General features: G+C 40.2%; 1 protein-coding gene across 1 annotated transcript; it reads left to right on the top strand.

Moving 5' to 3' along the window:
* Window positions 1-4,735: 4,735 nt before the first annotated feature.
* RB195_020329 (uncharacterized protein) lies at window positions 4,736-5,407 on the top strand (the record flags this gene model as incomplete). The annotated part of the gene is made up of 2 exons (XM_064188575.1): window positions 4,736-4,821; window positions 4,915-5,407. The coding sequence occupies 2 exons, from the start codon at window positions 4,736-4,738 to the stop codon at window positions 5,405-5,407; spliced, it is 579 nt and encodes a 192-aa protein (XP_064044456.1).
* Window positions 5,408-13,695: the final 8,288 nt, after the last annotated feature.

Here is a 13,695-nt window from a genome sequence, read left to right as displayed (position 1 = left end):
CTGGGATCCACAGACACGTTTTTAAAAAACAGTCTGGAAATCGGGAATAATCTCAGCTGATTAATCGGTGAGCTTGGCTAATAGAATTAATCAAGCTTATCGATTGTTTGTTGATCCGCTTGTCCTAACCTCCTGTAGAAAACACTGTGAACAGTTGTTGTTCCGCTAGCTTACATCTACTAATAAATTTCTTTTGGATTGTGTGGAACAACTAAGAAAAAAGCCTGTGGACCCTGAAAAATAAACGAAAAACCCGATAATTTACCCTGCATGGGTTTACGTAAAATAGTTCGAGAACGAGAAGTTCTGAAGGGAAAGAGTTACTCTTCTTCCAGTGAGCACTTTACAATCACGTCTAGCCCCACATCTCCATCACATCAAATGTCAGTGCGATGTCTCCACGTAGAGAAAAACGTTGTGGATTACACAGTACACTTTCCGTCTAGCAGTGCAGGAGTTACCAGTAAAAGGATGTTCACGAACAATACGGTATTTTCAGGAAACCATGAGCAGGAAATTCGATGCAAAATGGAAAAATAGCAGAATAAGTTGTTTACGTTAATTTTAAAAAGAGATGGATAAGCGGCAGAGGTAAGATTAAGTAGAACTATTCTTGATTACCTTCGAAATACTCAAAAGTTTGCCGGAAATGGAGAAAATCTTTCTTGGAGAGAAACAGAACCTGGATGCTGAGCAACCCTCGCTGCCATCTTCAAAAACTATGAAACTATCCAATGACATTATCGTTTAGTTGTTCAGGATTTGTGGGAAAATTTAAGCAGCAAAACAAATTTAACCTAATCTGAAAAAAATAATCTGGAAATAATAGAACGCAGAGAAAATAGAGAGTTTCTCGAGAAATTTCTCTGATTCGCAACGAATTCAAGGACGAAGAGTAACTTCTATTTTCGAAACACGCATCACTGTAGTAGAGTAATTAATCGTTGGAATGTTTTTAGATGGAACCTTTTATTTGCCTGACGTTTCGGCTTTTTCGCCGTCTTCAGAGGCCTAAATAGAGGATGACTGGAGCAACGCTACGTTTATCCCGTCAACTGCCACACTACCCTGGGTCAGTGCTTCGATAATCGTTCAAGGTAGTGAAAACAGAAACCCCTCTACATTGAAAATGGTCTTACGTTTTGCTCCACCGGATGTGGCGCGGCTGGTTGCACGCACTTGTCACTCAGTGTACCAGCGAATGAGTATTACTGCGTGTAAATCACCAGCGACGATATAGATGATTTACATACAGAATATCAGGCGGTTATAGGTCACAGAGCGGTACAAGTGGCAAGAACTCATTCGTTATCGACAAGCATTCATTCCTATTATTCATTGAAGGGTTTTTTTTAAGAATCCAAAACGCCTCCAACGTCTTCCTTGCCGATATTTCTGTTTCATGAGCCAGTATAACTCATTTCACATCATAATCGTTTCCGTTGTGGGCCTCATGTCTGTGCCTTCCTAGAGGTGTTATCAAACTTTTTCGTCGTTTTCCTACCATGTGTTCACTAATCCTCCCTCCAACATTCCTACCGGTCTCCCCAATGTAAGTTGCATTGCATATCAAGCACTCAATCTCATATATTACCCCCATTTTTGCGCAGTCGCCTGTTTTTCCGGAAGGACAAATAACACATCTTTCACAGATGCAGTATATAACATATAGTCTGTTTCTAACAAGCTGGCTTTTGATGTTTGCATTTGGGATATTCACCAAGATCACGTCATTTTGTAATTGTGCTTGGATAATGCTGCGCTGAACAGCGGCACTGACACTGTCAGAGATAAAAGGAAGACAAAGAGAAATTTTGTTTTCGCGCGGAACATTGCTATTTACAGTGCGGGTTCTTCGGTAATTCGGACGTACTATATGGCCACTAGCACATGCAATTTTCAAGGCTGGTCTTCGTGATTCGTTTCGTTTTTGGTTGCCAGTGCACACTTCACTAGCGGTTTTGAACATATTACGAATCACTGCGCGTTTTGCTGCAGTCGGATGTGCAGATTTGGCGTGCAATATGATGTTCTTGCAACTTTCTTTGCGATACCACTTTACTCTAATAATGCCGTTTGAAGTACTTGTGTGTTGAGGTAAGGAAGCCATCCTTCTTTTGGGGTTTCTCGTGTGAGTCTTATATATTGAGATTGTCGGTTGAGTATTCGGAAACACTCGTCCATTTCGGACTGTGTTGATGTTATGATGCAACAGTCGTCAATATATCTGCAATACATTATTGGTCTACGCGAAAGCAATGGTTCTTCGATTCTGCTCATGAAGCAGATCGCCAGTAATGGTGCTAATCGTTGACCCATTGCTAGCCCTCTTAGTTGCGCGAAATAATTTCCTGACCACCTGAAGATATTACAATTCAGGCATTCCTTGATAAGTGTTATTGTGCGAGATTTACTTAGTCCATATGTTTCCAAGTTGTTACCAACTATAACATATATGTTACCAACTATAACATTACTATAACAAAACACAGACAGAATATGCCGAGGTTTCAAGACAAAAGAACATTCGAACTAATCGTTGGAATTGTTCTGGAGTGATAGATAAGAGAATAACTACTAATGAAACAAAAAGTTAATAGCAGGTCAAAGAATCTTAGAATAGGACAAGTTTGACAATTTAGGTCCCATATGAGTTGATAACCTGCACTTAAAAGATCTTTTGCCTGAATATTCTAGACTTAGTTTCTAGAACCATAGACGACTCAACACGACACGAAGCGCGATGCAGTTTCGTAAGCGGTTGCGCTCGACGCAGTGCGGTGAAGACGGCGGTTGGAATCGAGGTGGGACCGTCGCCAATTGCAGCAATGAAACAGGCGGCAGCACGGGTCCCCCAATCGATCCTAACCGCTACGCTCCGCGCTAGCGTCCTTCATATCGTCTTGAATCCACTACAGTATGATCCAACATGGAAATTTGTACCAGCTCAAGATACAGTACCAAGCAGTAGCATCAATGAATCCAAGCGTCGCTGCAGGACCTCCTTGACATCGACGAAGAGTCATTTATAGGGTGTTTATGCTCCACGAAAAAACGAATACAGAATGAAAAAAGTTTAATAATATGTTGTTATACGAAAAATAAACGACTAGAACATTCTCTATTTTCTTTCCACTCTGAAAAAGGATGAGAACTGATGGGATTCAACGTACGGACATGCATACATCTTTCTGTTCTCGTCTTGCTGTGAGTTTAAACAAAATCTCAAAAAAGACAGTGCAATATAATGCAAGGATATTTGCAGAGTACAACGAAAAGTAATGAAGCAGCATTGCCGACGTCTTAAAGCCACATAACTGTAAAAAAAGTAAATAAAAATAAAAATATTCGAATTTTCTTAGTAGCGGTTTTGTTGTGGGAACCGAGCTAAAATAGTAGAGATACAGAAAACACATTCTACAAAATTACAGTTTTTTCTATCCTTAGGGTGGATGACAGAGGACAAATATTGTACAGAGATCTCGTACAGATGCGATTTTGAACCCTTTTATTTTCTATGGAATCTGACGACATTTTACATCATTATTGCAATGAGCCTACCTAAAAAATTTAAAAAATGCCAAAGTTCCGAATATCAATAAAAAGCGAATAAAACGTCGTCCGATTTGAAAAACAAAGCCAAGAACTTTCTCGAATCGGTCGAGTATTTGAAGTAAAAGAATTTTTTGCTTCGGTGCACTCACGACACTGAAATCTTCTTGTTGTTAAAAATCGGTGCATAAATAATGATTAAAAGGGCAGAAGAGATGAAGATCGCGACAGGAACGGCTGTAATCGACACGAGTGACACTGAAAGCCTGCAGCAGTGTTACAGCACAAAGACAATGAAGACTTTTGATGACTGACTTTCAGTGTTTTCTTCCGACGTTGTTTATCTGTTATTGCTACCGAAAAGCTTCGCTGCCGCAGAGTATCGGGATTTTCAGATTCCTTGCTTTGTAAACTTGTAAACTTGTAAACTTACAAGTGAGCCTTTTCTCTCTGGTTTAAAGCAGCATACAACGAAATTAACGCAGTGTGAAAACTTCATGGAAAATCTCCGTGTATAGATTACGAGTATGATCGTGGCGCCGCTCTGCTTCCCCTAATCGTCCCTAAATAACGGTGTGGGAACGGCGTCTGTTCCTACGAGGAAAATTAGTACTCCTCGCACCTTTGTACTCCAGTCCCCTCAGCAGCCTATTCTTTGGTTTCGCTTGAATTGCTGAGGAGATACCTCATGGATACCGATCGCTCATGGACGCCGCGCGTGCACAGGGGGTGCTCTTCATCTTTACTTCACAGGAACTGAGGGGATTTTCCACGAAGAAATTGGGCATGACCACGTTCATACTCGTAATCTACACTCAAATTGCAACGTTTTCTAAACGACTTATTCTATGTTCTATCAAAGGTCGCAAGCTGCAGACGCCACAAGGTCCTGCAGCGCTTCTCCATTGCGCGAACTTTCTGAAAATGCAAGGACAGCTTCGAACAATTGCTACCTTATTCGGGCTCTGCCCGCATGGAATATGCACTTGTTGAGCCCTTAGTGAGTGGCTGGTTAGACCCTTCCTAATTTTATTGCAGTGGGTATAAACAGAGGAGAAAGGAAGGCTGAACACATATGATGTACTGCATGCAGACAAGTACACGAATGCCACAATGAGGTAGCTAAGGCAAATACACGTCTAAGCTGCAGAGAGCTGTCATCAGCTCTACGGCACGAGCCCGAATGACTGCAGCCAGTGACGTCAGGCAAGTGACAGGACTTAGTGCAAAGGCAAGCCATGAAGTCAGAGTAGGGGACAGTACAAGGTGGTATGTAGGTTGTTTAGGGCCTCCGAACGGGGTGGCTTCGCTAGGCAGAGCGTGAAGACCGTCCGATGCAGATGCAAGCCTGAGTGGGTACAGTCTCTTAACTCTGTATTTCCACGTCCGCTCGCTTTCTAAGAGTGTTCGGTTGCAAGTGCCAGTTCCTATTGAGGAATTATTATTATTATTATTATTATTATTATTATTATTATCATTATTATTACTATTATTATTATTATTATTATTATTAAGGACCTATGCGTTAATGTATCTAATGGTACTGCACACGGTAACTGCACTCGGAAATCTTGATGCCGTCGTCTGCATTGTCGACAACAGATCCAAACATCTAAAATTTCACGATATGCCGTCTTCAAGCAAGATCATGAAAAACGCTGTAATATTAAATATGAGCATGCAGAAAAAGAACATGGGAGATGATGCAGCAGAAACAGATGGAGCGACGCATGCAAATCGGTCGATAATGTGGTTAACAAAACCATCTTTCGATCCTCTGCCCTGCCCCAAATCCAATGCTCGTCGCAGTCATCACGGGAGACGCAGTTACTGGCACATACAACTGCATACGTGAAACTAATGAAGCAAATAAAACATCCTACTATGAGAAAATAGGGACAGAACCTAAATTCATCTTTTCGATTGCAAGAATAAGGGTTAATGTCTCTTGTATATCAATACGCTTAGTATGCGCCTACGCGTTCGACTTCAATTCGGAATCATTTGAGGTTCCTGAACGTGTGCGAGTGCTTACAATGATTTATGGGAGCTAGCCGATGTGTCAGGTCAGTGTTTTTATTCTTCCAGACAAGACTAGTACCAATTCATCGATCGCGGAGGGTAGGAAGGATTTGGCTAGCACTGAGACGGTTTTGAACCATCAGTCGATCGTTCATCCACAGCAGAACCTCTTACCAGTTATCTTTTTTTTTCTATTATCTTTCTACAGTTATCTTTTTTCAGTTATCTGATTCCTGTTAAACAGTGCACGAGCAGTGAGAGTAGTGGTGAGTATCTATGCGGTATTTGATACAAGTTCGACAGGCATAGATTAGCCGAACCCCTTTCCACCCTTTGCACCACATAACAACGCAACACATAAGAACTGACACCACCATCGCCTTTCACAAACAGATGTTCACTCTGTTCCTCTGCAGCGATTCACTATTTTGCCCTTACGGTGGTGTAACAAAATAGTTTTCGCGATTCCATTAGGAAAGAGATAGATTTGTGGATGTGAATAGATATGAATAAAAGATAAGGGATAACGTGTCTGGCGTTAATCACTCCGCTTGGGATGCGCCCCACGTTCACTTCAATTCAGAATCGTTTGAGGTTCATGAATGTATAACTGGCCCAGACAATGATATGCGGTGGCCAGCAGATGTGTCAAGTCAGTGTTTTTGTCCTACCAGACAAGTCTGGTGCCAATTTATCGACCCTGGAGGGATAAAGGGCTTGGTGGGCGCTAGGGCGGATTCGAACCTCCGATCGATCGTGCAGGAAGCGGAACCTCTAACTGCTACACTACCCCCGCCACTTATCGATATGGATACCAACCAATATTCAACAAAGCTAAGAACAATTTCAGTGTCCATGAGAAAAAAAGGAATTTTTCCCGACTATAAAAATCACCTTCGAAAATCAAGCACTTATGCCTTCATCGTCGCGCATCACATCGTCGACAATAAAATGTAGAGAAAAGACTAGTGGTTGAAAGAAAAATTGCTTTCTATCCTGATCTAGAGGTCCATTTAAATAAAAACAGGGGCGGATGTAATGCAGTGGTTAGAGGTTCCGCTGCCTGCACGGTCGATCGGAGGTTCGAATCCGCTCTAATGCTCACTAAGCCTTTCATCCCTCCGTGGTCGATAAACTGGTACCAGACTTGTCTGGGGGAATAAAAACACTGACTTCACACATCGGCTAGCCCCCGCAAGTCATTTTATAGGCCAGTTACACGTTCGTAAACCTCAAACGATTCTGAATTGAAGTGAACGTGGGGGCGCATCCCAAGCGGATTGATTAAAGGCATCACCCCACGAATCTGGAGTGGTACGGATTTCCGGTGGAGTATTCGTATACGGGGTTGTAGATTATGGGGAGGGGGGTGATTCCGTCCATTTCTTTCTAACTGCCGTAGAAAACGGCCCGGAAGATACAGCTTCCAGCGTTCTGGTGCACTATTTTCTACAAGAAGTTCGATTGCACCGCGCCAGCCCTGTGCGGCACAGCATCTTCCGGACCGTTTTTTACGGCAATTAGGAAGAAATGGACGGAACCACACCCCTCTCCATATTCCACTATCCCGTATACGAATACTCCACCTGAAATCCGCACCACCTCAGATTCGTGGTATGCTACCTTTAATGCTAAGCACTTTATCCACTTTATTTAAATAAAAAAATTAGCTTCTGAACCCCGGACACTTTCTTCCTAAGACCCATCAATAAAGTGTTTGTAATTTGTGTGCAATGGGGGTGCTGCTATTGGCTAATTTATATTAATACTAAGAACAACAAGCGGTGTTCTTCCCATTGATAAAGTATGGCCCCAGTTTTTGTTTTTTTTTTCGTTTCGGAATGTAATTTCATCCATTTCAAACCGCAAAAAAAAAGAAAAAGCAAAACTTCACATGTTTACAATCAACAGCACAGCCGTATAGTTTTAATACACCATTCTTAAAGTCATCTGGAAACACTAGCCGCATTCAGCATTGCTGTTTCTCAGACGCGAATAACTTTTTACGTAACCGCAGCTAAGCGGATGAAAGCGAATGTGTTCGTGTCAAAATTCGTGCAGGAGATGCTTGACAGTGCTTAGCGCAGAAGTGTAACATGCATAGCTTAACCGTAAGAAAAATGACAGCATTCGAGGTGCGTCGCGTCAAATTCTATGAGAGTTCTCCTCTGTGGTATGATATATGACAGGAAAGTAAGCCAAACTAACCAGTTCAGAGGGAAAAAATCTATCAAACTCTGAACAGATTTGTTCATCTTTCTATTATTTATATTCATAAATCGGCTGTGAAAAGATTCGCATTTAAAAAAACCTTGCTAGACGATTATTTACGAAGTTATTGCGGTTAATAATCACATAACTGACTCATGAGGACTCGTTTCTATAAAAAATATAAAGAAAATTTAAACAAGCACTTCTTAACACACAGCTACAGTAGTTAACTACGATAGTGACTTAACAGTCCTGATGTTCCTGACGCATTCTTACTGCTATCAAGTCTACGAAGAATAAAATCAAACAAATCTCTCAAAGAATGTTCTGGTGGTGTCCACAAACCTCACCAGAATCCTAGAGTTTTGTAGATATCACTAACATTTTCTAACAATAACAATATTACTGTAGCACTGTATTACTGTACATGTATTATTCCGTATTTATGCATATTATTGTACTAGCTGTACAGTACTATACATATACAACCATGTAGTTACAGTAATATTACTGCACCTTGACTACCATAGCTATACAAAAGTGATCGACCGTAATAAACTATTATACCCATGCTTAGCGATCCAATATTAGGACTTAGCTGAATCGTTTCATTGTATCCAGAAACGACAACAAACCTAATGCTACTAGTGTATTCTTATTAACTAGGATTACGAGTAAAGGGGTTCCGAAAAATTCTACAGTACGCTACAGTACGTTAAGGTTACTTTACTAGAGTGCAATTATGTTACAAAACTGTACTGATGTGGTCAACGAGACAAATAACTCTTCTATATTCTAGGCGATTTTGAATAGTGCCGTAAGAAACATAAGTAAGTACCGTGTGAACTCACGGTCACTGTGTCAAATTCAAGGGATAGCCCTAACGTTGAAGTCGCACCTAACGGGTTCCTCGAATACGGATTCGTCATCATTGCAATACAAATAAATCCGCACGATGTTTGCAATTATTATGGAGAATTGTATCGGTAAAAAGCCAAGCCGGGAAAAAATATCACTTTGTTTTGTGTGGCGATTTTTTTTTAGCATGGCTTGGAAGATCTCTTAAAATCCAGAAAGTTAATAATAGAATACAATATTCTGAAGAAAAAGAAGTATGCAGTTCCACTGCTAAGAAAGAATTGTGAGAAGTAGCCCATTGTGGCGGTACCTCTCATCCACCAAGGATGATTCAATGAGTTTTTAAAAATATCTTTAATGTAGTAATATTTTTTGTGCCTAGCGACCGCATTGCACGCTCTTCTGAATAAAATGAAAAAAGACCTTCAGATACTTTTTTGGATATTTCAGAAAAAAAAACGTCTTAGAAGGATCAAGCAAGCAAATGCGGATTATTACGATGTTAGTCTGGTACACGATGCATATCATGATCTGAGAGCTACTGTGACCGATCCAAGGTTCTGTGGCGAGCAAATTACAGGTTCTATTGTAAGATACGGTAGTACTTCACTATTTATTAGTGTAAATATGTAAAGAATTTTCAGACAGCGGACAAAAATTTCTTAGAAGGAGAGAGTCAATCCAGCTGCGGAAGAAAATCTTTTTTTCGAAGGAACGGTAGCACCTACAGTAGCAAATCTGCCCATGAATTTCAGGCTAAAAAAATCGGATACGGGAAATTAACTGTAAAAATCCCGGGAAATTGTAGCTCATGGTTTCCCGGGGGAGGGAGGGGGGAGCACATTGACAGCTCGGCAGTATGAAGGAGTAGGAAAGAACTGCGTTGAGGAACGGATGTAATGTTGACCAAGTGCGCTTGAAGATACGAACAGATTCCATGTTTACCTACAAATCCTAGCAAAAGATTGACGATGTCGCTTATCCCGACAGAAACTCTCCACTTGAAATCCGTGATTTGATCAGCGCACAGAAAAAAATGAGGATGATGAGAGAATGATGAGGAAGTGCGAAAATTTCCCGCACTTCGAGTAAATGGATAGGATCGGGAGAAGAAAACGGAAAAAAATGAAACCGAGAATCGACAAAAGCGAAAATATCAGTAAATAACAAACAACAAATGAGCAATAACAACATTAACACAACATCAATAAATCGCGCATAATCACGATAATGACGAAATTGCTCTTAGTATCATTAGCAAATAAAAACTTGGTGTCTAAACAAAAAGTGTGTTAATTAGAAAATTATTAGTGAGTATTTTGGTAAATGTTTCGCAACTTCCACAATTTCGATGTTTGGAGAGAAATTCGAAAGAGAAGTGCCTCTGATTTGTTGCTGATGGCCAGTGACATTCACCATAATTCCGCCCTAATCCTTCTTTATCCTATTAGGTTGGAAAAACGTATACTGCGGAGCCTTCGAACAATGCTCCCTGCTCTGAGTCCGATTGGAGCAAGAAAAGGTCCCATCTCGAACGCCATCGCTTACGTAATTGCACCAAATTTCAGTTCGTTTGGCTCCGTTCGGTATGTCAGTGGAAGCTCTGCTATGAACTTTTCATTTGCAGCTTTTGTGATGGGTGGATTGGTCAATGAAACGGAAATGAACAGAGCCTGTATCCAATAAAATTTTCCCGGCTGAATAAGTGTATTCTAGCAGAAAAATTTGCCTTGGTTGCAGCCAATAAAAATTTTTCTGCGGACAAACGCGTCACGCCGCGAAAATTCGTTCCCACTCGTCCCAGCACTGATAATGTTACTGAAACAAACGGCGAACAAGGGTCAACAGCGAAATATCGTTGCACCCTTGTTTCTGTTAACAAATCAATCAAATAATAGTGGATAGTAGGATTGGAAAAAGAAGAAGTCGCGAATGGTTTCGTTTCCATCGTATTTATGCTCCGTAGGACAGATATATCGGATATAGGTTCAAACTCGGCTACTCTTTTTTTTTGCAACCTTTCTTTTTTTGCAACGGTGCCGGTTCCCCTGTAAACAGAATTCGCCCAGTTCAGCGATTCAAGCTAAGATTCCACCAACTTTTTTAACAGGTATGAAAACTAGTTTGGATGGAGTTTTCCGCAGCGGTGCATGTCGATATCCAATATTTAAAGGTTAGGAGTATCAAACCTTTTCAACTGGGAAGACGATCACTAGATAGGTTTGCTGCCGAAACAGCTTTGTCATAGCGAAGTCCATTTTCAAAAAAAAAATGACAACGATAAAGATTAAAAATTATTATGGGTGACTCGTTTCGCCTCTTCCTTGGCGACCCATCAAAATGGAGAAAACATTTGGCTCAGGATTTTCGCCGTTTCACTCATCGATGCAATAATCGGAGCCAGTGACCCCCTCACTTTTGAACGGTAGGCGAAAGGGCCCTTTCACTTCAGAACAGACGACGAGAGGATCCTCAATGCTTGAGCTGAAGCCTCATGAGTTAGACCCCATTCACCTGAGGAGGCTCCCTAATTAAATCTCGTGATTAAAACGTTTGACATTGCGTGATCGTGACCCAGACCAGCGATCCATAACTTAAAATGTGTTGAATTCCTATTTCCTTCCATTACTCCTCTAAAATAGATCGCTACAGTATCAGAAAAAAGTGGGGCCGTACAACTCCCGGGAATCGGAAAAAATGCGTACTGTCAAAATGAAAATCAGCCGGATTGGTACTAGTAGTTTTGTGAGAAGATTTCTTACTTTCTAAATCACCCAGCGATGAAAAAATATAAAAAAGAGAAAAGTATAAATATCTATATAAAAACAATAATCATATATAAAATATAAATATAATATATAAAATATATATAAAAATAATAATATATATAAATAATAGTATTAATATATAAAAAATATATAAAAATGTTCAGTCATCGAATCTACGTTATAAACTAGGAGGAATAGCGGATTAGAAATATTCTATACGAATTAATAAATTTTCTGGAAAGGAAAAGAGAATGAATAGAGAGGAGGAATGGGAATTTGTCTAACTTCAGGCGTATGCTGATTGATTAGTAGGTCAGGTGAGCACAACAGACCTTTTCTTTCTTATACTTACATGTGGTCAAAATTACCGAGCGGAGAGAAATTCACACTGCAAACACACTGATCGTCGCCTGATCAATAATATGGATATTAGCGAGATCGCTAGCGGCACACACCTCCGAGGAACAGCCGCCAATGCGAGGCGAACGAGATAGCAGGAAAGCAAAACACATCGTGCCCGAAACACATCTGGCAAGGATGTGACGAAAAGCAACAAGAAATCGGCGAGAAATCATGTGCAGCTGTAGCTTAACCACTTTCTAGCACACAACTTTGCAGGACGAAAAAAAAATGAAAAATTTACTTTTTTTAAACTAACAATGCCCCGTTCTAGAAGGAGCAGATCTGAAAGTCATAGTCGAAGTCGTTCGGTGCGATCCCAACGCAGAAGTGATTGGAAATGCTACAATTCCCGAAAACAAAGGAAAAAATAGTTTTTTTTCTAAATTTCGAAGTGAATTTAGGCGTAAGAAAGTAATCCGTATTTATGTACACTACTCCAGAATTTCCATTGGAGGTGTCGTCGTTAGAATTTCTGATCTGAGACAATTACAAAGCACACTAACCGAAGCCGAAAGTGAATTACTGAGAAATTTATTGAATAACGACAGAGAATTCTTAAAGTTACATCGAAAAAATTCAACAATCCCCGGAAAGAGCATAGAACAACATAATATAATATAAAGTAGTGTGCCTTTGTCAAAAGTCCAACTAAAAGCAACCGAAAGGTATCCAATCACCTCTCACAATATCGATATGGCGTAGATCACTGCACCATACCAAAGATCAGAGGTTGAAGGCGAAGATGAGGGAACCCATCTAATTTTTGCGATTCGTGTAAAATTACCTGAGAAGAAACGCGAATGGAGCGGAGATGATGGAATTCCTTCAGTTTTTTTCCAATGAAGTTTTTTTTTTCAGAGTTACGAGGTGATTCGATGCAAGTCCAGAAGAAGTTGTATTTTGAAAGGCAACGAATGATAAAATTTTTGATGTTTGGCTCTTTCGTGGAAATTATAGAGTTTGATATGTAGATCACGACTATAAGCGTGGGCTCACCCAATCCTCTCTATCCATCCTTGAAAAAACAGCTTGGGAATCGCTTTATTTCCTACAAGGGACTTTAGAACGCGCTTATGGATGGGCAGGTTTCCTCAGCACCCTATTCATTGGCTTTACCTTGAAGGAGCTGCTGAGAAGACTTCATTGATTCTCGGCTCGCTCGCTCGTGGACGCAGCGCGTGTCGAAAAACTGCACTTTTAACGTACCTCCTGAGAGCTAGGACAGTTTCTTATGCCGTTTTTCAAGGAAATTGAGGAAAAATGAGCATGGCCACGGCCATATTCGTAATCTGCACCTCGAACTCTCGAGAGTGCCCACAAAAGGATCCAAAATCGAAAATTTCATGATACGTTGCTTTTGACACAGCCTTACATACGCACGTACTAGATTTGTCAGAAAAAAAGAAAACCAATCGATGAATGAGGATAAAGACGGTGTTTTTCCTGCTTTGATTTTGCTTAGGCGGTGTTTAGAAAATCAAAGCAGAGAAATTTCAGAAGTGTCATACTGTGATGGCAACACATGCTGGAACGAGACGAACTTCTCTTTTTCCTCTTCTTCTCTATCTCTTTTATTCATTTTCATCTTCTCTAAGGATTCTTCCATTTGATCAAATCACAGTTCTACGGAATATTTATAATGAATGTTGCCTGCATTGTATAGCATTGTTGCCTGCAATTCTTCCGGACCCTCACCTTTTCTTTTATTGCTGAAACAACTTTTATTTCGTTTTATTTTATTTATTGTTATTTTATCTATTTTTTTTGTCTTTCATTATTTTTTTGAAATTTTATTTGCTAAATTTTAGTTCATATTAAGTTAATACAAAGTTAAGTTTAAAAATTAGTGATCTTCTGTTGTCTCAGATCATTTGTAAACGTT

Source organism: Necator americanus, chromosome II (assembly GCF_031761385.1).
Source record: "Necator americanus strain Aroian chromosome II, whole genome shotgun sequence".
Taxonomy (NCBI): Eukaryota; Metazoa; Nematoda; class Chromadorea; order Rhabditida; family Ancylostomatidae; genus Necator; species Necator americanus.
This window is presented reverse-complemented; position numbering and strand designations above follow the sequence as displayed.